Source organism: Sorex fumeus, unplaced genomic scaffold (genome assembly GCF_029834395.1).
Source record: "Sorex fumeus unplaced genomic scaffold, SorFum_2.1 ptg000072l, whole genome shotgun sequence".
Taxonomy (NCBI): Eukaryota; Metazoa; Chordata; class Mammalia; order Eulipotyphla; family Soricidae; genus Sorex; species Sorex fumeus.
Genome location: NW_026606129.1, coordinates 44691489 through 44717670, shown reverse-complemented (window position 1 = coordinate 44717670; position 26182 = coordinate 44691489). Strand labels below are relative to the sequence as shown.

At 37.0% G+C, this 26182-nt stretch overlaps 1 protein-coding gene across 3 annotated transcripts in view; it reads right to left on the bottom strand.

Annotated features, from left to right (window-relative positions):
• The window catches only part of NKTR (natural killer cell triggering receptor), a 53258-nt gene that overhangs the window by 20914 nt on the left and 6162 nt on the right, over positions 1-26182 (bottom strand). For 2 of the 3 annotated variants that reach the window (XM_056129569.1, XM_056129570.1), the window contains exons 3-9: positions 19047-19121; positions 16903-17010; positions 15563-15607; positions 13792-13879; positions 3672-3701; positions 2445-2590; positions 924-1146 (exon numbers count right to left, since the gene is read on the bottom strand). In XM_056129569.1, coding sequence (XP_055985544.1) covers positions 924-1146; positions 2445-2590; positions 3672-3701; positions 13792-13879; positions 15563-15607; positions 16903-17010; positions 19047-19121 — 715 coding nt within the window. Of the gene's footprint in view, positions 1-923; positions 1147-2444; positions 2591-3671; positions 3702-13791; positions 13880-15230; positions 15259-15562; positions 15608-16902; positions 17011-19046; positions 19122-26182 lie in introns of those variants that run through there. The other variant, XM_056129571.1, reaches the window with a different exon arrangement.

Below are 26182 nucleotides of genomic sequence, written 5' to 3'. Positions count from 1 at the left end.
GTTCAATTCCTGGCACTCATATAACCTCCCAAACACTGCAGGGTATGATTCCTGACCTCAGAGCCACTCCGCCCTGACTGCCTCCAGGTGTGGCTCCCTACCCCTGTCCCCATCAAATTTTGGATAACTTACAAATCTCACTTTAAAGTTTATAGAATTTTCTCAAAATATTGATAGTTGTAAGTAAAATAAAATCATGAAATAAAACTCCAGTATAAAAATAGTCAAATGAGTCTACATTTTAATCTTTTAAGAATTTCACGTACTGAGCTGGAGCACTAGCATAGCGGGTAGGGCGTTTGCCTTGCATGCAGCTGACCTGGGTTCGATCCCAAGCATCCAGTATGGTCCCCTGAGCACCACCAGGGGGTAATTCCTGAGTGCAGAGCCAGGAGTAACCCCTGTGCATTGCCGGGTATGACGCAAAAAAAAAAAAAAAAGAATTTCACGTACTATTTTTACCTGAAAACACACAAATCTGATGTGGTTGTATTGTCCCTATAATATTTGCCAGATTAAATTCCCAAAAATACTTCCATTTTCAAAAATGGGTTGTAAAACTGGGTTTATACATACTATCCTCATTCCCACATGTTAATTTTCAGGGATCACATTGGTCAGTATTGAGTGGTTGCTGGGAAGTTAGTGTCCAGGAGGACCACGTGGTACCAGGGATCAAACCTGAGCCTCTTACCTACAAACCATGTGCTCAGCCCTTTAGACTACTTTTCTGGAGTTTGTTTGGTTTGGGGGCCACATAGGCAGTGCTTGGTGGCTACTTCTGGCTCTGTGTTCAGGGAACACTCCTGGAGATGCGTGGGATGGGGTCAGCGCATGCACGGCAAGTGCCTTTACCCTATGCTAACTCTCTCGCCCCCCCAGTGTTTTTTAAGTATACAATTATGCAGGAATTCTATATTTACCCTTTTGGGCTCGTTGTATGTTTATTCCTTAGCTCCTCTGAACTGCTTGCTTCCTTTCGTCTCTTTTTAGAATATTTAACTTTTGGTCTCCTCTTGTGTTTCCTTTTTCTGCTTCTCTCGTGCTCAATTTCACTTTCTGAAGATGATTCCAAAGAGGATGAAGAGTCAGAAGAGGAGTCCAAGTCTTCTGAATGAGTTGGTTTCTTCCTTTTCTTCTCAAAAACTTTTAATAAATATGAGCAAAATTATTGGTACTATATTTCAGTGAATACCTTTCCAAGTTAAATAAATGGTTGTAAAACATGTTTTATGTATAACTAATTAAAAACAATGTAAATATGCCTTTTTTCAAGTGATAATGTAATTTTCTAGAGACAGTGGTAACAAAACCCTTTCCCTCATAAAGTCTATATTACAGCTGGATTAGTAAGAAAAATAAGCAGTACATGCATAAAATGACAGTGATAAGTACTAAAACAAAAAGAAAATAAGGTAGTGTAAAGGGAAGAAGAGGGAGGAGCTAGAGTTAGTTTAAGTCAAACTGAGATCTGAAGGAAGCGTGCCATAGAGAAATGTGAATAAAGAGCGAGCTAGACAGAAGGAACTGCCAACGCAAAGTCTTGAGTGTTTGATATGTCTGAGTAAAGGTTACATGGCCAAATAATGAGGAATGATGAGGTCAGAAAAAACATAGAAAGCCAGAATTCCTTGTACACTACTGAAAAGATTTCAGCATTCCCTGACTTAGAAGGGAGCATTAGGACTAGAGATATTCAAAGGGCTAGAATACATGCTTTGTATTAGATCCATGGGTTAGATACCTGGCACCTTAACCCAGGTACTGCATACCCCTAAAGAACCACTGGAATAGTTTCCTGAGTGTCCATGAGAAGACAGCACTTGGGCCAGAGACAGTACAGGAGGTAAAGTTCTTGTCTTGCATGCAATGATGTGGGTTCAGTCCAGCACCATATATGGTACTATGAGCACCACCGGGGGTCATTCCTGAGGATAAAGTTAGTAATTGTCCCAACATCACAGGATATGGCCCAAACCCCCCAACAATAGAAAAAGCAGCCACCCTTGAAGATCACTCTGGTTCCTGTGAAGGAGACTGTTAATGTGTAAGCAAAGAAATCAATTAGGAGGCAATAAGTATTAAGAAAAGTTAATAAAGGAGCAAGGACAGAGTCAAAGTGAATAGTTTTGAGGCTACTGTTATAATCCAGAGAAGAGATACTTAATTTGGACAAATTAAGAAAAAAAAAATTAAAGTTTGGTAAGATTTGCTGATAGAATGGATACAACGTACGATACAAAAGCAGTGGTTTTCAGCCACTGAACTGCACACTAGTGGCAGTCCACAGAAATTTCTTGCCAGTCTGCAAAAAGTTCTTGCTGCTGGGCCAAAAGATAGTATACAGCAGGCAAGGCGCTAGTCTTGCAAGTACCTGACCTGAGTTCAATCCCTGGCATCCCATATCAGTTGCCTAATTTCCTCTACCACGCAAAAACTCTTACCATCTTTTGTTGATTTTGTGGCAAGTACTCCACAGTCGATAACTCTCACATCTGCATATGGTCTACTTGCAGCATCAGTTTTCAGATTTTCAATTTGTTCAATTACTTCAAAACCAGAAATAACTAGTCCAAAGACAACATGGACCCTGTCATAATACAAATTCAAGAAAGAATTGGCTTGCTTATAGGTGGCGAGCAATAATTAAAACAAATGTTATAAAAAACACATCGACAGACATGAGAAAAAGGCAGTGCTTGATGTGTGAAGCAACTAAAAGGGAAGTAGAACTGGTAATCTGCTTTATAAAACAAAAGACAAAAATATCTCAAACTGGGCCTCAGTTTGCTGTCTTTAAAATTGCAATCTGAAAACAGTTTACTGCAGAGTCAGCAACATGGTACTAAATACTCAAAAAATCATCCTTATAGGGTGGGTCACTCAAAACTGAACAGTTAAGAAGCCCATTGATGGGGTCAGAGAGATAGTAGGTAGAGCACTTGCTCTGCACACAGCCAAGTTGGGTTCGATCACCTGCACCATCATATGGTTCCCCAAATCCCACACAGATTTACGAGTAAGCCCTGATGACCAATGCATGTGGCCCCCAAATTAAACAAACAAAAAAAGACTATATAAGGATTTAGGTAAGTATCCCGTTAGTGAAATGAGAGCTAGGGGGTGCTCTCATTTCAGGACATTTGAGGACAGAGATAGTACAGGGGTTAAGGGACCTGCCTTACATGTAGCCAACCCCAGTCAATCCCTCATATTGCCTATGGCCCCTGAGCATTGTTAGGAGTGACCCTGTAGCACAAAACTGAGAGCTGCCCCACTGGGTGTGAGTGTGACACAAAAACGAAAAAAAAAAAAAAAGGAAAAAGAGCCAAAGAGATGTACTGTATTCAAGACTACAACTATAATATAGTAGGTATGGTTTCCCTGCATGAGGTAGACTTGGGTTTGATCTCTGGTACCATATGTGGTTCTCTCCAGCCCTGGCAGGAGTAATTCCTGATTGAAGAGTCAGAGTAAATCCTGAGCACTACTAGGTATGGCAGAAAAAAAAAAAAAAGGTACTGCATTTGATCCTTTAGGAAGAGCTTGGCAATGAGAGATTGACTCAGGAATCAAGAGTGCCACCTTGAGAGCTAACCCATGGTACCTGTCTTGGGAGCAGCCACCCACCCAGTCATCTTCCCCAGAAGGTAGTAAACAGTATCTCTTACCCATCCAAGTGTGGAGCAGGTTTCGTGGTACTGTACAATAAACATCAACACAAAGAAGGTGGCAAAAACCAGGTGTTCAGGTGAATAGAGCAGAAGGGTTTAAAAGCACAGCATGTAGAAAACAAAGAGGCAAAGATAAAAAGATAGGAAAAAGTTAAACATGGTATGTATCTACATTTAAAAACCTTAAGAGTAATAGCTATTTTATATGTATTTTAGATCCTCAAGAATATAACACAAAATCTTAACTTCCCCAATATGAAACAAATGTATTTTAAGTATGAAATTTAAGTATATGTTAAAAATGAACCTACATTTGCCCTACAGAAAGAAAAGGATGACAAACACCATATAGTAACTAATTTCTTTTACTTGATCATATATCATACTTCTCACACAGAGTCAGTACTCATCTTCTAGGCAGGTAGATGGAGGTAGGACCATGAGTTCTTTTTCAGAACTTCCTGCCCCTTTTTTATACCTAAGGTTAAAGCTCCTGCAGCTATTCTGAGAACGTTATAGGGAGCAAACCTTCAATCTGACAATACTTATTTACAGCAAAATAATAGTGGAAAGTGGAAATAGCATTATAGATATTTTAAAATTCCATAACCCAGAAAATACCTACAAGGCTTCCTGTACATCACAAATAGGCAGAAAGTCAATCTTGGGTACCTAGCCTACAGGTACAGTATTGACCAAGATAACCCAAGATGGTTTTCCCATAGTATTTTCACAGATTTTGGCACTATGTGAATTGTGTGGAAAAATAAGCCCAAAGCAGCAATTCAGACTCAGAAGTACATATCACCAACATCTTAGTTTTAAGGATAAGCAACACATATTTGAGAGAAACGTCACACTGAGTGTTAGGTCATGTTAAACCAGTTGATTGCATTAGAAGTTTCTATATCAATTTTTATGACAATTCTAAGACATGTAAGTCAACAGAACACAATTTTTAATCTTTACAACAGTGCTAAAAGTCCCGATCCTACAAGAATTGTAACACATCACAACGCTTAGTTCAGAGTTTAAGATTTAATTTTTAAGGGGCTGGAGCAATAGTACAGAGGGTAGGACATTTGTCTTACACATGGCCAACTAGGGTTCGATCCTGGGCATCCCATATAGTCTCCCAAGCAGTACCAGGAGTAACCGCTGAGCATTACTAGTTGTGACCCCAGAACAAAGCAAAACAAACAAAAAAAAGAACTAATCTTAGGGGGCAGAGAGATAGTACTGCAGGCTGGGAGCTTGCCTTGCATGTAGTACTACATATGGTCCTCTGAACACTGCCAGGAGTGATCTCTAAGTGCAGAGCCAGGAGTAAGCCCTGAGCACTGCCAGGTATTGCCCCTGCCATCCCCCACCAAAAAAAAAAAAAAAACATATACGTTAAAATTTAATTTTAAATAATTTGAATATCAATTTTAAAAATTTCAAATTTCAAGAGGAATTTGGAACTTAAAAAGCATTAATTTCAGGGGCAGAGATTATCACTAAGCAGTAGAGCTCTTTCCTTCATGTGGGAGGTCTAGGTTTGATTTGTTGTTAACACAAAAATAAACACCACAAGTCTTAATCCGTGCTCATTCAATCAAAGTAATAGTAATAAAAGTCAAAAAGAGGCAGGAAAGAGGAGAGGAGAAGTGGGGAGGAGGACACAAAGAGAAGAGGGAAAGGAAAGGGGGTAAGTGCAAAGAGTAAAATACACAAGCAAACTAGTGGGGCAAACTAGTTTAAGTCAAACTAGAAGTCAGAAATTACTCTGGACAGTAGACCGGCAAGCTACTGAGAGTATCCTGCCCACACGGCAGAGCCTGGCAAGCTCCCTGTGACGTATTAGATATGCCAAAAACAGTAACAACAGGTCTCACAATGGAGATGTTACTGGTGCCCACTCGAGCAAATCGATGAATAACGGGAGGACAGTGCTACAGTGCTATAAGCTAGATAATAATTCCACTGTAAAGATATAAAAAATTAAAAAATTTCATAGTAAGCCCATTCTACCATGTTAAGAGATCTCAAATATGTATGCAGCAGTGAAACAGTTGACTGATTAGATACAATCCTTCCTTTGTTGATTTCTTTTTTAAAATTTTCAAATCTTCAAGTATTAGAAAAGGCCTACCTAATTTTTCTTTAAAACACAAAGGTCTGTTTAATTTGCTACCTTGGCTAAAACAACTGATAGCAAACCTTTGGAGCAAATGATGACTAAAACATTCTAGGGCCAGAGCAATACTACAGTGGGTAGAACGTCTGCCTTGCACAGTTGACTTGGTTCAATCCTCAGCATCCCACTTGGTTAGTTGAGCCTGCCAGGAGTGATTATAGAGTGCAGAGCCAGGAGAAATCCCTGAGCATTGAGGGTACGGACCCCAAAAATAAATATTATAATAATATTCTAGCTAACTGCAGTGATGCATCAACATAGTAGTTGAGACTCAATTGAGGATGAAATATAGCTAAGTTTTATTTTCAGTTGAAGCTGCAGAACAAACTTGGTTCTTAATTCCAATAAAGAAGAAAACAAATTTAGACAGGAATTCTTTCAAGGATGAATCTTAGCTGTCCAATTATGCCTAAACTGGTGTGAAAAAAAATTAAGTTTAATATCTGCAATTCAGAATGCAGAAATACTTATTTATATTCTAATTGGGTTAAATCACATATCAAGAACATGAAAAAGAGAGATAGCTCAACAAACTGAGTACATGCCCTGCATATAGGAGGCCCGACCTAGTAGTTCACCCAGCAGTACCTATCCCAATATAAAGAAAGCTCATTGGCTCTGGACAAATATTAGACATGGTGAGAGGACACTGCCAAATGTGGTTATAAAAGGAGAGGGGTAAATGATATGCTCAGGTGGTTAATCAGTTCTGCAGAATATAGATAAAAAGATGTCATCTCACCAACTCTAATTGTAATGATCTTTTAAAACTATATACTCATTTAAAAACCCATGCAAGAGACATGTTTTACTACCATGCCAATACTTAAGTTATTACCTTAAGAAAGCCAGAAACTATAATGAATTTGTAAATTTATATATGTTTATGAACACATACCTAAAGGAAAAACCACATTTCAAATTATAAAACATTCAATATTTCCAAGATTTTCATTTTCTCTTATCACACAAACAATGATTTCCCAGTTTTCTCCATTGCTCAATTTGTTTTAACATGTATGAGCGAGGATTCATTTAAACTATTTAAATATTCAAAACTGAAAAATGTCATCATTATTCACACACAACCTACATTTTTATATCATTACTACACTTTTCACCTTCACAGAAATTAATAGTTCTATACTGGAATGAGATCTAAAACCATTAAATATTCAATACAGACCCTCCACCCCCAAATATATATATACATATATATTCATATATGTAAACTTAGTGGAAACAAGCCACTGAAATTAAAATAGTCTTTCCCAGATTTAATCACAAACAACAAAACACATTTGTTTTACATGTACTGCTGCCATACAGTAAAAGAAAAAGGTTTTCTTAAAATGTTGCAATACACATAAAAGAGATACACTCTAAAGAGATAAAGGCAAAGAAAGAAAAAGAGAGCCTTAGAGTAATGAGACATTACCTTTGGAGCGCACGGTGTAACACTCTTTCTGTAAATTTTACACAAAAATGGCAAGAAATAAATTGTAATACACTTTTAGACAAGACTGAATATGTTTTAATATCAATATAACTTTTGAAATTAAATATTTTCAAGTTTATGCAAAGCAAGAAAGCTTTTGAAAACGGAGGGCTCTAAATTTTCTTTCACACAGAGTATGTATGTAGAGATGAATTATGCTTAAGAAAAGCCTTGTTGTGGTTGATGTGGGGATCTTCTCAGATCTTTAATATAGTGTGTGAATAACAATTACTAACAAAACATTACATTTCCTTTCATAAATCCTAGAAATTAGCTAAGTCATCTTTCTCAAGTAAAGAATACCATATCTTGAGTACAGGCATAAAATGTCCAGGATCTACCCACAGAAAACAAAAGTTTCAATGTAATGAATTAAAAGAATTCAAAAAATAATTTGAAAGGATTTTTTAGTTTTGTTTTTTCACTAACTTAATTCAATTAAAGAATACCTGATGCCTCTACATTTGTAAAACACTGGGGAGATGAAGACTGGGATCCCGTATCACACGAGATGGAAGCAATGAGTAAAACTAGACAGTAATTAGCTTGTTGCTATTACACATACTCTGTAATTTTTAAGTCATAGAAAATAATAATAATAATAATAATATTAAGGCAACATAACTAGGATCATAGGGATCTTCAAAAAAGACTAAAAAGACCAGGGCTGCACTATATAATAGCTCAATGGTAGAGTGTATGCTTTTGCAACTATGGGGGCTTGATCCCCAAAACCTCATACACCCAAAAATAAATAGAGAGAGAGAGATCTGAAGTAAAAAAATACAAAATGTTGAAAACTTTTTGAGAGAGAGAGACAGACAGAACTAAAGCAAATAAAACAAAAGGTGTTAAACTTAAAAGGTGAGAGATGAAATTATCATTTATTGTTATCAAACCTTGGTCATAGTCTATTCTTTCTTTTTCTAAGTCTGATTTCCCTTTCCTGCTAAAAATTTTTTAAAAGAAAATACATTGACCAATTTTATTCTATTAAAGTTTACATACTCAGTCTAGATACTACATTATATAGAGTGGATAAAATTCTTTATGGAGGGATTTCAGACATATTTAATCTTGCAATATTTAAAAATAAGTTTAATTTCTTGTAAAGGCATTGATATATGAATTAGTCAAAAATAAAAATTTTTCAAGTAATATGGAGTTTCAACAACTGCTGTGAAAAAGTGACTCTAAGTATGAAACAGTATGGAAGAAGGAAATAAGTACAACTTATTTCAGTCTAAAATAGCCTCTAACATGCAAATTTTTAAAAATTTTACCCCTGAAAACATTATGGAAGAGGTACCAAATTGGAGAATAACAAAGTCTATGAAAGAAAAATGGAAACTATCCCAAGTCATATTATAGTGCTGTACTATCTGAAATGTTACCAAAACTATAAGAGCTTTTGAAAATCCAGCACTACTGTTAACATAATATAGAGCAACTACTGCTAGATACAAAATTTCTTGCTAATACATATGGGATATAAACACTGAAGCAATATTCAGACTGGAAGTTAAGAATAATACCTAATGAGATTACTTGGTTTATGGTTAAGTTTCATGCACCTCTTAATAAAAAATCTCATATTAATATGTGAAGTTATATCTAAAAGGAAGAAATGACTAGAAATCCTCAGGTTACTAACAGTTCTTTTTACACAGACTCATTAATATATGGAAGAAAATAAGCACTTCTACCAAAATCTGCACTTTACTACCAAAATGTCTACCATGTTTTTTATAAGCCCCTTTAAAGGAAATTTCTCATCAACTCCTATTGTCCTTTTGTAGTGGCAACTATAACTCCACTACTCTGAAATGATACTCTTACCACTCAGGTACAGAAGTCTGATTATTAAATACTCTAGAGCATCTTATCTGTTCCTCACATTATTCTATTTGTAATTTAAAATGTAAAAGAAATTTGGGGCTGGATCGATAGTACAGCAGGTAGGGCGTTTGCCTTGCAAGCGGCTAACCAGGGTTCGATTCCCAGCATCCCAGATGTTCCCCTGAGCATCGCCAGGAGTAATTCCTGAGTGCAAAGCCAGAAGTAACCCCTGTGCAACGCCGGGTTTGACCCAATAAACAAAAATAAAATAAAAGAAAACAAAATTTTTGATTAAATTCAAACGTTTTATTTTTCATCAATATTTGAAAAACGTTTAATTATCATATCCTCTGACAGTGACCCACTGACAGAAACTGTATTCCAAAACTCCGGAGGCCTTTCTCCTGCATTCGTTCAGTTGTGCTGAGTCAGCCTCAACTGTGGCCACTATATTTTTTCTAATACCAATGCTCTCATAGAAGCTAATGAGAAGACCACTGCTTTTGATTTAAGCAAGTCCAGAGGTTCTCTACATCACTTTTGATACTGGGCAATTATAACTATTTCCTTTAAGGCATAGCGATATTTGCATAGAAATCATTCCATACATTCAAGAAACTTGGGATCAACAAACACCTTCTTCCCTTTATATACACATTTTCACACCAAATTATTGGTGTGAAAATAATAGCTGTTTGAAAAACAAAATGCAGGGTGAATAGCAAACAAGACAAGAAATATAGCTCCTGGTATCTAGGTTAGCGCTCTAACCCAGAAGAGATATTTAATGCAAAGCTAAACTAGTGACCTAATCTTTTAAAATTACCTGATGCAATACCTTCTTAATCTTTTTGATATATATAAAGACAATGAAAATTAGAGCCAGAATAGAATACATATCACTATCAATCAAAGGAAAATAAGTTTCCCAAAAGTCATTATTTTATAATAATGCTTGAGGCTTCTAATACTTACTGAAAATAAATTTGAATAGAATATTAAGATTATATAGCTATTAGCTTCTTCCATGTTATATAAAAAGCATAACCTGAGCTGCTTTATATTGTTTTAATTTTATTCCTTACTTCTATTATCAGAAAAGTTGGTCTAGATATCCTTTTATACTCTAGGATTTACCATCAATAGCTTTTATCATCATTTCTTCCTAGTCTTTAGCTTGAAATAATAATAATAATAATAATAATAATAATAATAATGGCAAATTACCTTAATTACTACTTAGGGCACAGGTTTCTGAATTCCTTAACATGAAAAAAAAAAAACACTGTTTCTCCTGTGATTCATAGGAACAGTGTCACATCTCTTACTTGTTTCACTTTTCTTGAGCAGTGTTATTCCAAAAAGAAATCAGTTTTCTATGTAGGTACTCAAAGCAAAATCACTGTGACTAGCAGCAGACATAAGCTACTGGAAAAACTACAAATAGCTTTATAGAAAAAAAATCTGATTGGCACCCCAATTTTCCCACTCCCAAAAAGAAATCACATAAACAAAATTAGTTAACAATAATAATGCATGCCTTAGGAAGAGGAGGTTTTAAATGTGAAAGTAACGAAGACAATTTTTTTTTTTTGCTTTTTTGGGTCACACCGGCAAAGCACAGGGGTTACTCCTGGCTAATAATAATAAGTAACATTCAGGAGTTACTCCTGGCGGTGCTCAGGGGACTATATGGGATGCTGAGAATCGAACCCAGGTCGGCCGCGTGCAAGGCAAATGTCCTACCCACTGTACTATCTCTCCAGCCCCATGAAGACAATATTTAATGTAAAGCACTAGAATCCTAGAAAAACCCTTTTTGTAAGTACTCTAATAGCACTAAATTTACACTAAACATACTATTAACACCAAATTTATTGTTAAGGAACTGCAGAGATAACAATTTATAATGCAAACTAGAAATACAAATCTGCAGGGGTATAGGGTAAGTTCTCATAAAGCCTATAAAAGAGGATCCAATTCTTGACATTTGATCATTTTTCCACTACCCTTTTTCAGACTCCAGACAATTGCTTAGAGGTGATATAAATGTGGTAAGAGGGTAAAAGGCACAGTCACCCAACCACATAACTTCACCTTTAAGCAACAGTATCTGTGGTCATTTACACTACTAGAAGATAATACATCATACCAAAAAATAGTAATAACCCAATTCTAAATAACCTAGGTTTACAAAGCAGTTTTCAGATTTTTCTTTTATTATTCCATTTCCATCTTTCCTATCATTACTAAAAAAAGCAAGGAAATGTTGGTTTGTAAATATGAATACTGGTTCAACTTTATCCCATAACAAATGGGAAATGGTACTTTGGGCCAGCACTGAAAGCAAATGCACAAAAGCTTTAAAAATAAAATAAAATCTGGGTTTTTTTAATGTGCAAAAAATATATACTTTCTTTTCTAGATTGATGTTAACAAACTCCTAGAAGTTGAGGCCAGAGTCATACGTAGTACATGAGTTGCATTACATACATAACATACCTTGCATGCAACTGATCTGGGTTCAATCCCTGGCACCTCACATGCCCCCCTCCAAGCCCCCAAGCACTGCAAGATGTGGCCCCCAAAAACATAAAAATCAACAGCAAAAAACCTCTTTTCAGAAGTACAAAAACTGTCTTTCAATCACAAATTCATAGTGGTTTCTAGTGTAATCTCTAGTTAGGTAATTATGACAATTCCCAAGCGTTTTTTTTTTTAACCCAATTTGTTTATGCTAAAACAATTTTAGGGCCAAGATTTTATGACACCTGCTTACACACAGCCAAGTAGGGTTAGATCCCTGATACCATGTATGGTTTCTGGAGCCCTGCCAAAGTTATTTCTCAGCACAATGGCTTGAGTAAGGCTTGAGTACGGCTGGCCGTGACCCCAAATTTCAAATAAATAAATAGATAAAAACTGACATTCCTTGTCAAAAACAGTAGTCCCAGAGTAAAATAAGGCTACACAGAAAATAACAATGAATTTAATTTGTGTCAAGTCCCAGAAAAAAATTAATCAAAGACTAACATAGAAACAAGATACTCTAAATTTTAAAATAGAGAATCTGAAATAACTGGATTTTAATTAAAATATGCTGATACATGTTTTTTAACTCTAACACTTTATAAACAAGTTTAATTATGTAACAATGAGAAGAAACTGCCGCTTTCCAATAAAATAAAAATTTAAATGTACTGATACAAAAAAGGAAATCTAAAAGAAATTTTAGAGCCCTCAGATGGTAGCTTCTTGACCAATGAATCAATAATTATGTTCATAGTTCAGATAAGCTTAAAAATGGAAATGGCAAACTTGAATCAAAAAGAAAATAGCTTTTGTATTAAATTACTCTCAAGAAAAAATTCAAAATGTCTCTCTCTAATTCTCTCAGTCTTTTAAGAAGATTAAGAATAGAAAAATATTCTAATAAATAAGCACAATAATATTCTGTGAAATCCAGTAAGATAGAGAAACAATTGTTTTAGGTCTTCTTTTATCCCATACAACTTCAAGCATTATAATCATCTAACCAGCTTTCCATTTTTAGGACATTCCTTAGGAATAAAATGCCCCTTATCTGAACTTTATCAGACCATGTAGGAAATCTATTTTCAGTTAAATTTAAAACGTGAGATTTTCTATGAATATGTTACTCCTTTAAAGACAGGGAAGCGCCATTCATACTCATCCATTCAGAAAGAGATGACCAAAAAAATCTTTTTTTTTTTTTTGATAAACCACAAACAAAATATTATTCCAACCTATACAGCACAACAATAGAGACTTAATTCCAATCAAAAGCCTTAAACTTCAGCTAGACAATTTATTTTTCATTTTATAATTACAGAATTATGAAGATTTTGGAGTTTTAAATAAATATGTAATAAAAGGTTTTTACAATTTAAAATTTTTTAAAGGTTTTTAGAATTTAAAATTTTTGTTGTGCATGAATGTACATGTAAAGATTTTTTTTAAAAAAATTAACATTCTGAGGTTTCCCTGAGTAATAATCTTTATAAACTGTGATGGAAATGACAGCAACAATAGTTGATTCAATTTTGCATAGAGATCTCACAAGGTTTTAAAAATGCTTCCCCTATAGTATATTACCTATCTTAATATAGTACCAGAAAATACTGTAATCTCTCAAATTTGCTCAAAGAGATACAGTGAGAGAAAAAGCAACTACACAAAGATTTACTCAAATCAATTGTTGTTCATGTTAAGGATACATCGCATCTTAGTCTATCAACAATTTTTAAATGTTCATCAATAGCTCATGTCCCAATCTAGCTTTGGTAAGCTAAGCCCCCAAATTTGGTCAAAGTTAATTTCTTAAGACGACAACAGAACATGAAAATAATGTACACCTTCAAGTTAAACCTTTAAGTGCAATTCTTTAAATCCAGGATACATGCTGAACACTGGGGTGGTATTAGAGCTTACCAGTTACTGTAACATAAGAAATGAATAATGAAATTCAAGTTGATGAAATTCTAGTATTAAAACTAGTTTAAGATTAAACTAGTTTAATCTTTCTATGAACAGCGCTTCTCTGTTTAAGAAAAGCTCATCTCTGAATTATGCCTACTCACATGAAAAACTGGGAACCATTGGTATGTTTCCCTCGATTTGCCATTGACAAAAGGAACGCTCTGTCATGTTTGAGAATAAAGTTTTCATCTGTTTGAAGAAAACACAAACTCGTCAGTCTCCAATTATAAGTTACTTTGAAAGTGTAATGTTCATAGTAATAAACAGAAAGTAAAAGATGAAATTCCTCTTCTGGTCAGTACTGATACTTGACTGAACGTTTAGAATAAATATTTTTAACTACTCAAGTAATAAAAGCATAAAAAGACCAAAAATACTACTTAAAGCCTTGAGGAAAAGAACATATATTTTAATACTTTATACAAACAGCCTTAGAATAGTCACTTTTAGAAGCAACATCTTTTGGCTAACTGGTAAACTTCATAACTTTCAGGGAAAACAGAAATTTTAGTAAAGTCCCTATAGCAAAACTCATTTTCTAAAATATCTCCAATTATCTTCCCTAATGAAATGAATACATGGAAGAAGTTTAATAATCCCGGTGCCTAATTTTTATATGGCAAATTCCTCAATTAAATTGAAGCTAGACTCTGAGAGCAAAAACTTTAATTGAAGTAGACTTTCTCATCAGTCTGATAACAAAATTATCTAAGGAAGAAGTCCTGTAAAAACAAAAAAAGAATCCCAATGGCAAAATATAATTTTAAGTTATATAAGTATCTGCCACTAGAAACAATCATATTAAAGTGGACCACAGCATTAATTTCAAATTGTTAACAGCGAAAAAGCTGCTTCTTACTACTTCAAAACAAAAAGTCTGCTATAAAGCTCACTTAGAAATAATTTTTATTCCAAAAGACTTATCTTGAAAATCAATTTAAGTTTCCTTTTAACAAGATACAAACAAATTTTTCTTTAGAACAAACAGAAACATATAAAAAAATTTTTAAATGATTACCTTGGGAACAGGCTTCTGAAAAACAGTAGTAATCCATTTTCCCCAAAAGAAATATAAAAGACTATTATAACACTGAAGCTATCAAAGCATTAAAACCTAGTAATATTGGATCCCATTATAAATCTCTGCAACTGACTTTTCTAAGGCTTTTTGGGGCAAGTGTAATAGTTAAGATTTACGCAAATACTACTAATGTAGGAATAAAACAATCATGTAATTCTATTATGCAAAAGAAAACATACAAACCTTTGAGAAAGGAAGAAATACCAACTTTTATGCAAAGAAATTGCTTTGTTTAGGGAAAAAAAAAACAACAGATTCTTTTCTCTAACATGGAACTAATAACCCATTGAGAAAAGAAAAAAGATTCAGAAATATGTATGAAGTAGTATACAGATTTTTCCAAGTCTTCAAGCAACATAGAAATCCAGCCACAACTTGACCCAGGCTGTCTAAAAATTTATTAGAAAGGGTGCAAGGGAACAGAATCGGAGTTTGTGTTACTGAGCTTTGTTCTCTTACCTTTTCATTTTGCAAAAGACCACATTCTCTATAAACAAAAGAATATGTTGACAGTTTTAGGCAGGAAGATAGGAGTTTTCATGTATATAGTTGCCTAACCTCCATGCTGAAAGTCATGTTTAACCATAAAGTTAGCCTTAATTAATCTTGTAAATTAAGTTATATATTACGATATAGTTTATCCCCAAGTTCATGCAAATAAAGTATTTTCATGCAGCATTAGTTTCATGCAAAAAGTGAACTATAAGTAACCTCTTCTCATTAAAAGTATATGACCATTCTTGCTTTAATATCAGAACTGAAATGAAAGACCATACAAGATTAAACCTTACCTTTAAAATATCCACCATAAATTGATTCTCCACCTTTTCCATTACCTGAAAATAATGAGCTACATTAAACTCAATATTAACATATAAATTATGTTTATGATTTATTTGCTAAAGGAACTTGACAACTTAAAATTTCTGCAGATAATCAACATTTTAAAAATCTAAGATTCTTTTAAAAATCTCATTTTATTTCGGAGGTAGAGAAAGAGAGAGAGACTTCCTAAGTCATGCAAAGGAGGGCCAGAGGCCTCTTTCATATAATTCTTGGCCAACAGGGCCTGAGGTATGGTGCTGCTTAGGCCCTGCAGTGCTGGGGATTACTATAGCTACTCCACCTGTGCTGGGTACTGAGGGACTGACCAGGGTCACCTGCACGCAAGAACTTAACCCCTGTACTATTTCTCCAGCCTTATCTTCATTTTTAGCAAAACCTATCATAAGAAATACGATCTTCAAAATGATCTCTTGTAACATTTGTTTCAAACAGTAAGCAAACAACAAAATTCTGTAAGAATAAAAATAATCAGTGTTTTGGTATTCATTGTAAGGAAATCCACCAAGCAACTGTAGTATGAGAGCTGTATAAGAACAATTTAAAGGGCCAGAGAGACAGCACAAGGATAAGACACTTGCCTTGCACACAGCTGATCCTACTTCAATTCTCAATACCACACATAGTTCCCTTGTGCACCACCAGGAGAGATCCCTGAGCACAGAGCTAGGAGTAAGCCCTCAGCCCTGGTGTGGCCCAAAAAGCAAAATAAATGAGACAAAAAAAATAAAATGCTTTTTTTTGGGGGGGTCACACCCGGGCATTGCACAGGTTACTCCTGGCTCTGCACTCAGGAATCACTCCTGGCGGTGCTAGGGGGACCATATGTGATGCTGGGAATCGAACCCGGGTCGGTCGCGTGCAAGGCAAACACCCTACCTGCTGTGCTATCACTCCAGCCACGAAAAATAAAATGCTTTTAAAATTTGTGCTCGACAATGATTTTTTTTGGGGGGGTTACACCCGGAGATGCACAGGGGTTACTCTTGACTCTGCACTCAGGAATTACTCCTGGCGGTGTTCAGGGGACCATATGAAATGCTGCGAATCGAACCCGGGGTTGGCAACGTGCAAGGCAAACGCCCTATCTGCTGTGCTATAGCTCCAGCCCCTCAACAATGATCTTTTAACCAGCAATGATTCACTATGACCTAATATTCACATTATACTAAAAGGGAAATAATATTTACAACTAAGTACTACAATTAATTGTAATATTGTCAATTACAATTAGACACTTTAAAACCCAATAACTGAGTGATACGAATATAACAACTTTTAGCTCTACCTTCACTGAAGTCCCCACCCTGGATCATAAAGTTTTTAACCACACGATGGAATGTAGACCCTTTATAACATAACTTCTTCCCAGTTGTTTTTCCAAGGCCTTTCTCTCCTAGGGGGGAAAAAACAAAGATTGGCTAGAAACATATCCTTTTATGAAAATTACTATCCAATCAATTCTGTATCAAATTCCTACACCCCCCACCACCGCACACACATATACCCCAAAATACAAAGCACCATATAAATGTTAAACTATGTTGTGTAGGCTGTAAGTGCTATCAGAGAAAAGATTAGAAAATGGTTATCATCATTCCAATAAAACTATGTAACCAGAGTTGTTGCAAAGATTATATATCTATGTGTGTGTAACTAAGTATAAATCTAAAATTTCTCATTTGTTCTTCGTACTTGAAACTTAAAAGAAAGATGTAATAAAAGCCCCAGGATTTACAAAACTATTTGTAGTTGGGTTTTAGACATACTATGTTCCAGAACCAATCCCACCATGAATGTTTTCTTCCCTCCATCAGGATTCCTTCAACATACTTAAAACTTTAATATAGCTTTTTTTTAATTAATTTTTTTGCTTTTTGGGTCACACCCGGCGATGCTCAGGGGTTACTCCTGGCTCTGCACTCAGGAATCACTCCTGACGGTGCTCAGGGAACAATATGGAAAGCTGGGAATCGAACCCGGGTCGGCTGCGTGCAAGGCAAACGCCCTACCCACTGTGCTATTGCTCCAGCCCCAAGTTTTTCTTTTTTTTTAAATTATTGTAATACCATATTCCATGGTGCTGTTATGACCAGGCAGTGCTAGGAATCAAACCCAAGACCTCGTACATGTGGGTTATACCACATGAGTCACATACCCAGCCTGGCATTTCTACTTTTTAAAATTTTTTTATTTGGGTACCATACCCACTGGTGCTCTGGGGACCAAGTGGTGCAAGGGATTCAAACTTGGTTGGGGATCCTAATTGCAAGCCATGCATTCCATTCTTTGAGTCATATCTCCCTAGCCCTTAGGTTGACTTTTAATTAACATAATGGCCTTTTTCCTTCCTATTTCTCTACTTAAAATAGAAATCAAATTACATAAACAAAAAAATTTCATTATATTGTACCCATTTTCTAATCTTGTATTATGCAATCTGAAAAGCTAAATTTGCTCAAAGTACATAAATTTATAAATTCCTGACAATCAGTTCTGAACATGCTATTATCTGATAAACTACACTGATAGGAAACTTTCATTAGTATAGTATCTTCTTTTTTACTTTGGAGACTTGATCTCAGTTTTTAAGAAATGCTTCCCAGCAGCAAGGATATAGCTCAAGAAGTGGGGCACAGGCCTGACCACAGAGACTCCCAGGCCTTCCAGAGCCCAAACTGGCTATTGCTGGGGGGATGGCCCCTATAAAAGGGGGAGGAGAGTGGCAGAGAGACAGGATAGGGGGCAGGACACTCGCTGTGCATGCTGACCCATGCTCAATCCTCGGCACCACATGTGATCCTCAGAGCCTCACCAGGAGTCATCCCTGAGCACAGAGTCAGGAGTGAGCCCTGAGTACCACTGGGTGTGCCCTCCACAACAACAACAAAAACAACAAAACAAAGAAAAAAGATGGGTGTTGGGGAGGAATGCTTCCCTGAAAACAGTATTTTATTTGCTAAACTCATCTTGATGAGTTATTGATTTTTTTATTATTGATATTGTTATTGATTTTGTTGATTTTTTTGTTTCTACTGAGTTATTGATTTTTTTGTTTCTACTGTGATTAAAACAGAATAAGGCAAACATGCCTTATTAAACACGCAAGGGAAATGCTCTACCACTAAGCTACATCCCCGGCCCCTTAGAGGCTGTTTCTTTCAAAAGAAAATGAGTACCTACTTTATTTATTTTTGCTTTTTGGGTCACACCCAGTGATGCACAGGGGTTACTCCTGGCTCTTCACTCAGGAATTACTCCTGGCGGTGCTCGGGGGACCATATGGGATAGTGGGAATTGAACCCGGGTTGGTCGCGTGCAAGGCAAACGCCCTATCCGCTGTGCTATCGCTCCAGCCCCAAGTACCTACTTTATTAATAAGAAAGTTATTAAAACTATGTCATGACTTCTCACCGGAAATAATTCATTTACCTGAGCATAGGCAAAGGAAGTTTTTGCATGTTTTTGGACATATGTCTGAGAAGAGTTGAAACATTATACGGCCAACTGAAACAAAGCACAGAAAAAACAAAAAAGGTAAGCAAGTCAATTCATTTGCCGCAATTTTAGATAGGAGAAACAGAATAAAATAAAATTAGAAAAATAGAATAAAATTAACAGAATAAGCCACCCATGCAAAGTCCATTTTTATAACTCATTTAAATTTTGGCAAAGACTTATCAGAAAATAATTTAACCAAATAACAACTGGACAACTAGTAACAACTATACTTCTTATAGCATTCAAGACTAAAATACACTTTGTTACTTGAGAGTAGTAAAATACATCATGATTCCCCAAAAAACCAACCTCCTCCACAGTATACCGTAGAAGAAAAAGAAGTCTGAAATTCTATTTATCTATACCATAGAAGAGCTCCAGACACATTTTTGCCTGAAGACTCCCTTAAACACTTAACAATAATTACTCTTAAAATGTGAACCCTGGGACCGGAAAGATAGTACAGCAGGCAGGGCGTTTGCCTTGCATGAGACCTACCCAAGTTCCATCCTTGGCATCCCAATATGGTTCCCACCACGAGTGATCCCTTAGCACAGAGCCAGGAGTAAAACCTGAGCTCTACCATTTGTGGCCGAAGTACAGAAAAAAGAGAAAGAAAAGTGAACTGCATCTACTATTCCATATTATTAAATTATTAAAACTCAGAAACTGTTTTGTTTTGGGGCTGCACCAGCAATGCTCTGGGGTTACTCCTAGCTTTGCACTTGGTAATTACTCCTGGCAGGGCTCACGTGCGGTGGCCCTCATTTCTGGGGACCATATGGGATGCAAACCTGCTGTAGTACTGTATGTATCCTATATACATAGGTATGTACCCTATCCACTGTTTAATTGCTCTGGCCCCTAAAACTCAGAAAATTTAAAAACAATGTACAAGTACACATTTCATCAGCTGTCAAAACAGTAACATCATTATATATATTATATATTTTGCAACATCTGGAAAGAGGGCGAAAGGTAAATAAATTATAAAATAGTTTTGACTTTAAAGACTCAATATAGAAATTAGGTTTTAATTTAAAATCACTCTTCTGAGTCACGTTTCCCTCCTACAGAACCTTTTTTTGTTTCTTTGGACCACACCTGGTAGTGCTAGGATTTACTCCTGACTGTGCCCAGGGTTCACTTTTGGTGGTTCAGAGGACCTTATGGTACGCTGGGGATCAAACCCAGATCAGCTGTGTGCAAGGTCAGTGTCCCACGCACAATACAACTGCTCCTGTCCCAACAAAATATTTTCTATTATAAACATTTTATTTATCCAAAGGGAATTATAAATAAAAATTAACCAGGAATAATGATGTCCTATAGAAAGATTTTCCTGTGCCAACATTTCTGCCTATAGCTTTTTCGACTTTTTTTTTTTTTTTTTTTAGGGGGACTACCAACAGGGGTTGTTCTAGGTGTTGTCTGTACAGGGCCAACTGTATACAGGGCACATTAGTCCCTATACTATCTCTCTGGCCCACAGTTTTTTTTTTTAAGTTCCCCGGTCAGATATTTTTATTTGAAGCAATATATATTCAGAGAGATATAACTAGAGGGAGAAAAAAAATAGGGCTTCAGCTTATACTCACTCTTACCCAGACTACAATGATGATTACAATTGAAGTGACAATAGACAGCCAAGTGGTGCCAAGTTCTGTGTGACTGAGGCTTTATATACAAGGCAATGTATCAGTACATTTGAAACTACCCAGAGGAACAGTTAGGAGCTCAGGTGAAGTTTTAATGAAGTCAAACCTAATAATCAATTTCAAAAACTTGTTAGGCAGAAGTGATAGTGCAGTGGGTGGGGAGTTTTTCTTGCATGCAGCTGACCCAGGTCCAATTCCTGGAGCACTGCCAAGAGTAATTCCTAAGCATGGAGCCAGGAGTAACACCTGAGCATCGCCAGTTGTGGCCCTGAAACAAAAATGAATAAAAAAAAAATTCTTCTAGTTGATATTCCTAATGTCATGGATGTCTCCCTTCTTGAACAGTAGTACGGACCGTACTACTGTTCAAGAAGGGAGACATCCATGACATAGGCAACTATCGCCCGATCTGCCTATTGTCTGTCATCTACAAGCTGTTCACTCGAGTCATCCTGAATAGGATTGGCAGAACACTAGATGAAGGACAACCATGCGAGCAAGCAGGGTTCCGCAAAGGATTCAGCACCATCGACCATATCCACACGGTAACCAAGCTCATTGAGGTTTCTCGGGAGTTCAAGATGCCGCTCTGCTTAACGTTCATTGATTTAAAGAAGGCCTTTGATTCTGTTGAGACGGAAGCGGTCATTGAAGCCCTAGTCAATCAGGGCATTCAAGCCCAATACATCAGGATCCTCCGTGAGCTGTATTGCGGATTCACTACCAGGATCTCACCATTCTACAAAGAAGTGATCGTTGATGTCAAGAGAGGGGTGCGGCAGGGTGATACCATTTCACCGAAACTCTTCAGTGCCACCCTCGAGAACATCATGCGACGACTGGAATGGGAAGGAATGGGAGTGAAGATAGATGGTCGGCAACTACACCACCTCCGCTTTGCTGATGACATTGTTTTAATAACACCAAACATCAGCCAAGCGGCACAAATGCTGGCCGACTTTGACCGTGAGTGTGGAAAGGTAGGACTACAGCTGAATCTTACGAAGACAATGTTTATGAGAAACAGCCTTGTTCCTGACGCCCCATTCGCTCTCAATGGAACGACCATCTCCGAATGCAACAGCTATGTGTACCTAGGTCGAGAGGTCAACATGACAAATGACCTGGCACCCGAGCTGCGCAGGAGGAAGAGAGCGGCTTGGAACGCCTTCAAGAACGTCGAAGAAATAGCTAAGAGGACGAAGAACCTCCGGCTCCGGGCACATCTCTTTGATTCCACTGTTCTTCCTGCATTAACATATGCCTCAGAGACCTGGGCCCTACGCAAACAAGATGAGAACGCCATTCAGGTCTCCCAAAGAAGAATAGAAAGAGCTATGCTTGGAATATCACGTTTCACTCAAATGAGAGAACGAATCCGGAGTTCTGACATCCGTCGACGATCAAGGATCAGGGACGCTGTCTCATATGCCAAGGTGTCGAAAATCAGATGGGCTGGTCACGTAATGAGATTTAAAGACGACCGTTGGACTAGAGCTGTTACTGATTGGATTCCACGGGATGTCAAGAGACCGCGTGGCCGCCCACCTACCAGATGGTCAGACTTCTTTGTCAAGATCATGAACGATCGGTTTGAGGCCCTCCATGTTCCCGGAGTGAAGAGATGCCATTGGGCTACACTAGCACGCGACAGGGACAAATGGAGATGTTACTGGCGCTCGCTCGAGCAAATCGACGACTAACGGGAAGTTAAGTGATTAAGTGATTAAGTGATATTCCTAACAAGAAAAAGAAAAAGATAAAAGAAAAAGAGAAAGATAAAAAATTCCCTTTAGGGGAAAAAGCATGATTTAAGGGACAATTCAGAATTTTTAAAAATGCAACTAGTGGGGCCGGAGCAATAGTATAGGAGGGGGGTGTTTGCCTTGAACAAAGCCAACCCTGGTTCAATTGTGCTCCCCGCAGCACCACCAGAAGTAATCCCTGAGTGCAAAGCCAGGAGTAACCCCTGAGCATCGTCTATGTTACCCAAACTGGAAAAAAAAACCACAATTAGTATCAATAATATGAAATAACCACTCTGTATTTCATAGAAACAATTTTCCAGTGTGTTTTTTTCATTAATTCTCATAAAACCCTGGAAAATGATTAGGTGAAGGTTAAGTTTAAAATCATTAAGTTTTGCAGACTTAGATGAACATACTTGGGTCTTTGGATTCCTCCAAAACAGCTATTTTTCAGAATGTAAGACACAATCAAAATAAAAACTTAGGCTTTTCTTTTAGTAGGACTATACTAACTTCGGGCTGGAGCGATAGCACAGCGGGTACGGCGTTCGCCTCACAAGCGGTCAACATGGCCGACCCAAGTTCGATTCCTCCGCCCCTCTCGGAGAGCCCGGCAAGCTACCGAGAGTATTCGATATGCCAGACACAGTAACAACAAAGTCTCCAATGGAGACGTTACTGGGCCCGCTCGAGCAAATCGACGATCAACGGGAGGGCCTTTACCTTTACCTTTACCTATACTAACTTCAATATTCTTTTTAATTTTTAAATCTATGCAGCCTAGGGATGTTGACTCAGTGATAGAGTACATGCCTTGTATATGTGAAGCCCTGGGTCTACCTCCAAAACAAGAAAAAAATCTGTAATGAGTTAAGATGAAAGCTGGTCAAAGTTTTAAATGCGGTTTTTTCCTATACATATGATCAGAAGTTGCAAGCCCTCTAAGTGGTGTAACTGTTAAGTGTCAAGAAACCAAGTTATCAGTAATTTTTTTAATGCTTACATCTGTATTTTACCCCCAACTATGATAAAGAAAAAACTTCTATTGAAAATTGACTTCTCAATCTTACGGGCGAAGGATTAGCGGAGGCTTTTTCTGGTCTTGAGTATTATGTTAAGAACAAAAGGAAAAAATAGAGCAAAACCAAATTGTTTCAGCCTCAATATTATCGTGTAAGATCCAAACACTGCCAAATTTAGAGAAATAATTTTAAAACCAATGGGAGGAAAAAAAAAGATAAACCAGTTTTTCAAGGCATAACAAAGGCTTAGAATACTTTCTTAATTTAAAATGTCTATATGCACTGATATGCACTGAAGAATCTAAAAAAAAGTTAGGTCAGAAAAATGCAAAAATATTATTTCTACCTACAGGATGAACTATTAATTCCCACCAAACTAAATTTTAAAACATAGACATACAGAAATGAAATACCACATGACACATAACAATCAAGAGTAGCCTGAATATGTTCGGCTCTGACTGTCCAAATGAGTTCACTTCCATTTTCAAATTTCAAGCAATCATATTTTCAATTTATATACTGTATTTCTTAATTATATTATGACCAAGAATTTTATCAGCATTAAAAAAAAAAGAGTAGCCTGAATAAAGCTTATTAACCAAACCATAGTTTTTCAATATCTGGTGTCTGTCAAGAAGGCTGGAGAGATAATACAATAGGTAAGGCATTCTGCCTGGAACACAGCTGACCTGAGTTCAATCCCTGGCAACCCATAATGTTCCCCAAGCCTTACCAGGAATAATCTCTTAATGCAAAGTCCTATAATAAAGTTTCCTGTAACACATTAACCAACACCAAAACAAGGGTATCTTGTAGACAGTACAAGCAAAAACTCAGAACAGGGGCTGGAGAAACAGTATAGAAGATAAGGTGCTTGCTATACTCATGGGAGACTTAGATTTCACCCCTGACACTACATAAGTTCCCCTGAACACCACCAGGAGTGATCCCTTGAGTGCAAAAGTGAGTCCTAAGCACTGGTGGGTGCAGAACAAAAACAAAAAATAAACCCTCAAAACAGAGCTGAAGAGATGTGGCCGACCCAGGTTTGATTCCCCAACACCCCATATGGTTCCCTGAGGTTGAAGTGAGCACAGAGCCAGGAGCAAATCTCAGCATTGCTGGGTGTTGCCCGCCTCCTCCCCAAATCACAACAACAAAACAGTATTTTTCATTGGAAAACAGAGTGGTGAAACAGAATTACAGGGTTCAACAGGAACAATTCTTTGTTCTTTTCTGGTGTTTTTTTTCTCGGGGGTGGGGGCAGCAGGGGAAACTGAAGGAGTTTAGACCACAGACAGCTGGCTATGCTCAGAGATCTCAAGGGATCACTCCTAGTGGTGGTCTGGGACTATATGATGTGGGGAAACAAATCTGGGTCAGCTGCACACCAGGCAAATACCTTAATCCCTGTGCTATCTCTCTAGCCCAGAAAAGATTCTTTAAGAGCAGAGAAAGCTCATTTTAACCTAAAAGTCATTTACAAATCCTACAACTGACCATATCTACTTTCTGTCATTAGACAAATGATGCTATTATTAGGAGAATTCTTTTCTTTTTTCTTTTGGCTATAAATTACTATTAGGACAAAAACTGAATAGCAGTACTGGTTCAGCTGCCTTTCCCTTCTCTCACACCACCAGTTCCCCTACTTGTTATCTGACTGTAGTATAACACAGTAAGTACACTAATTAAAATTGTCTCCTATTTAATTAATCCAGTAAATCAGAGTAAATCCATGCTATAAAAATACTATCTGTAAAACAGGTGGTTATATTAATTATTCTAATTATTATGTAGGCACTGTTATACTGCAGTTCCATTTGTCAGTATAAAAAAGATACCATTTAATAGTTCAGGCCACTGTATCTGTCACTATTCACAGGCTTATATAGCTCAGGGTGAGAGACTGGAACGGGAGAAGCACTGAACAAATCTGGTCATACTACATACCTGCCACCTTTAGAAGCACTTTAGGATATAACTGCAAACTATTATTACCATTTTACAAATTTACACAAGTAGCCTACCCATGGCCATAAGTAGTACTCAAGCATTATTTTACTCTCAGGACTAATTTTTTGGTATCACATACAAAAGGCCCTCCCGTTCATCTTCGATTTGCTCGAGCGGGCCCAGTAACGTCTCCATTGGAGACTTTTGTTGTTACTGTGTCAGGCTATAAAATACTCTCGGTAGCTTGCCGGGCTCTCCGAGAGGGGCGGAGGAATCGAACTCGGGTCGGCCATGTTGGCCGCTTGTAAGGCGAACGCCCTACCGCTGTGCTATCGCTCCAGCCCATCACATATAAACACATTACAATATTTAATTTACTACAAGTATATTTTTAGTTTCTTGGATGCATGTGAAGCTTAAGCAATAAACATATATGCTGATTTTTTTTGTCTGTTTGCTTTTGGAGCGGGGGAGGGACCACACCAAGAGGTGCTCAGGGCTTACTGCTAGTTGTGCTGGGGAATTTGAATACAGCTCAGTGGTTAAGTACAGTACACCAAAATAAAGGTGTGTGGGGAGTTGGGGGCATACTCCTCTAAAATATCAAAATTATAAAACAGAAAAGAAGTTATCAAAATGATAAAGACTAGAGAGCTGAATTACTACCTGATGCCAGACTG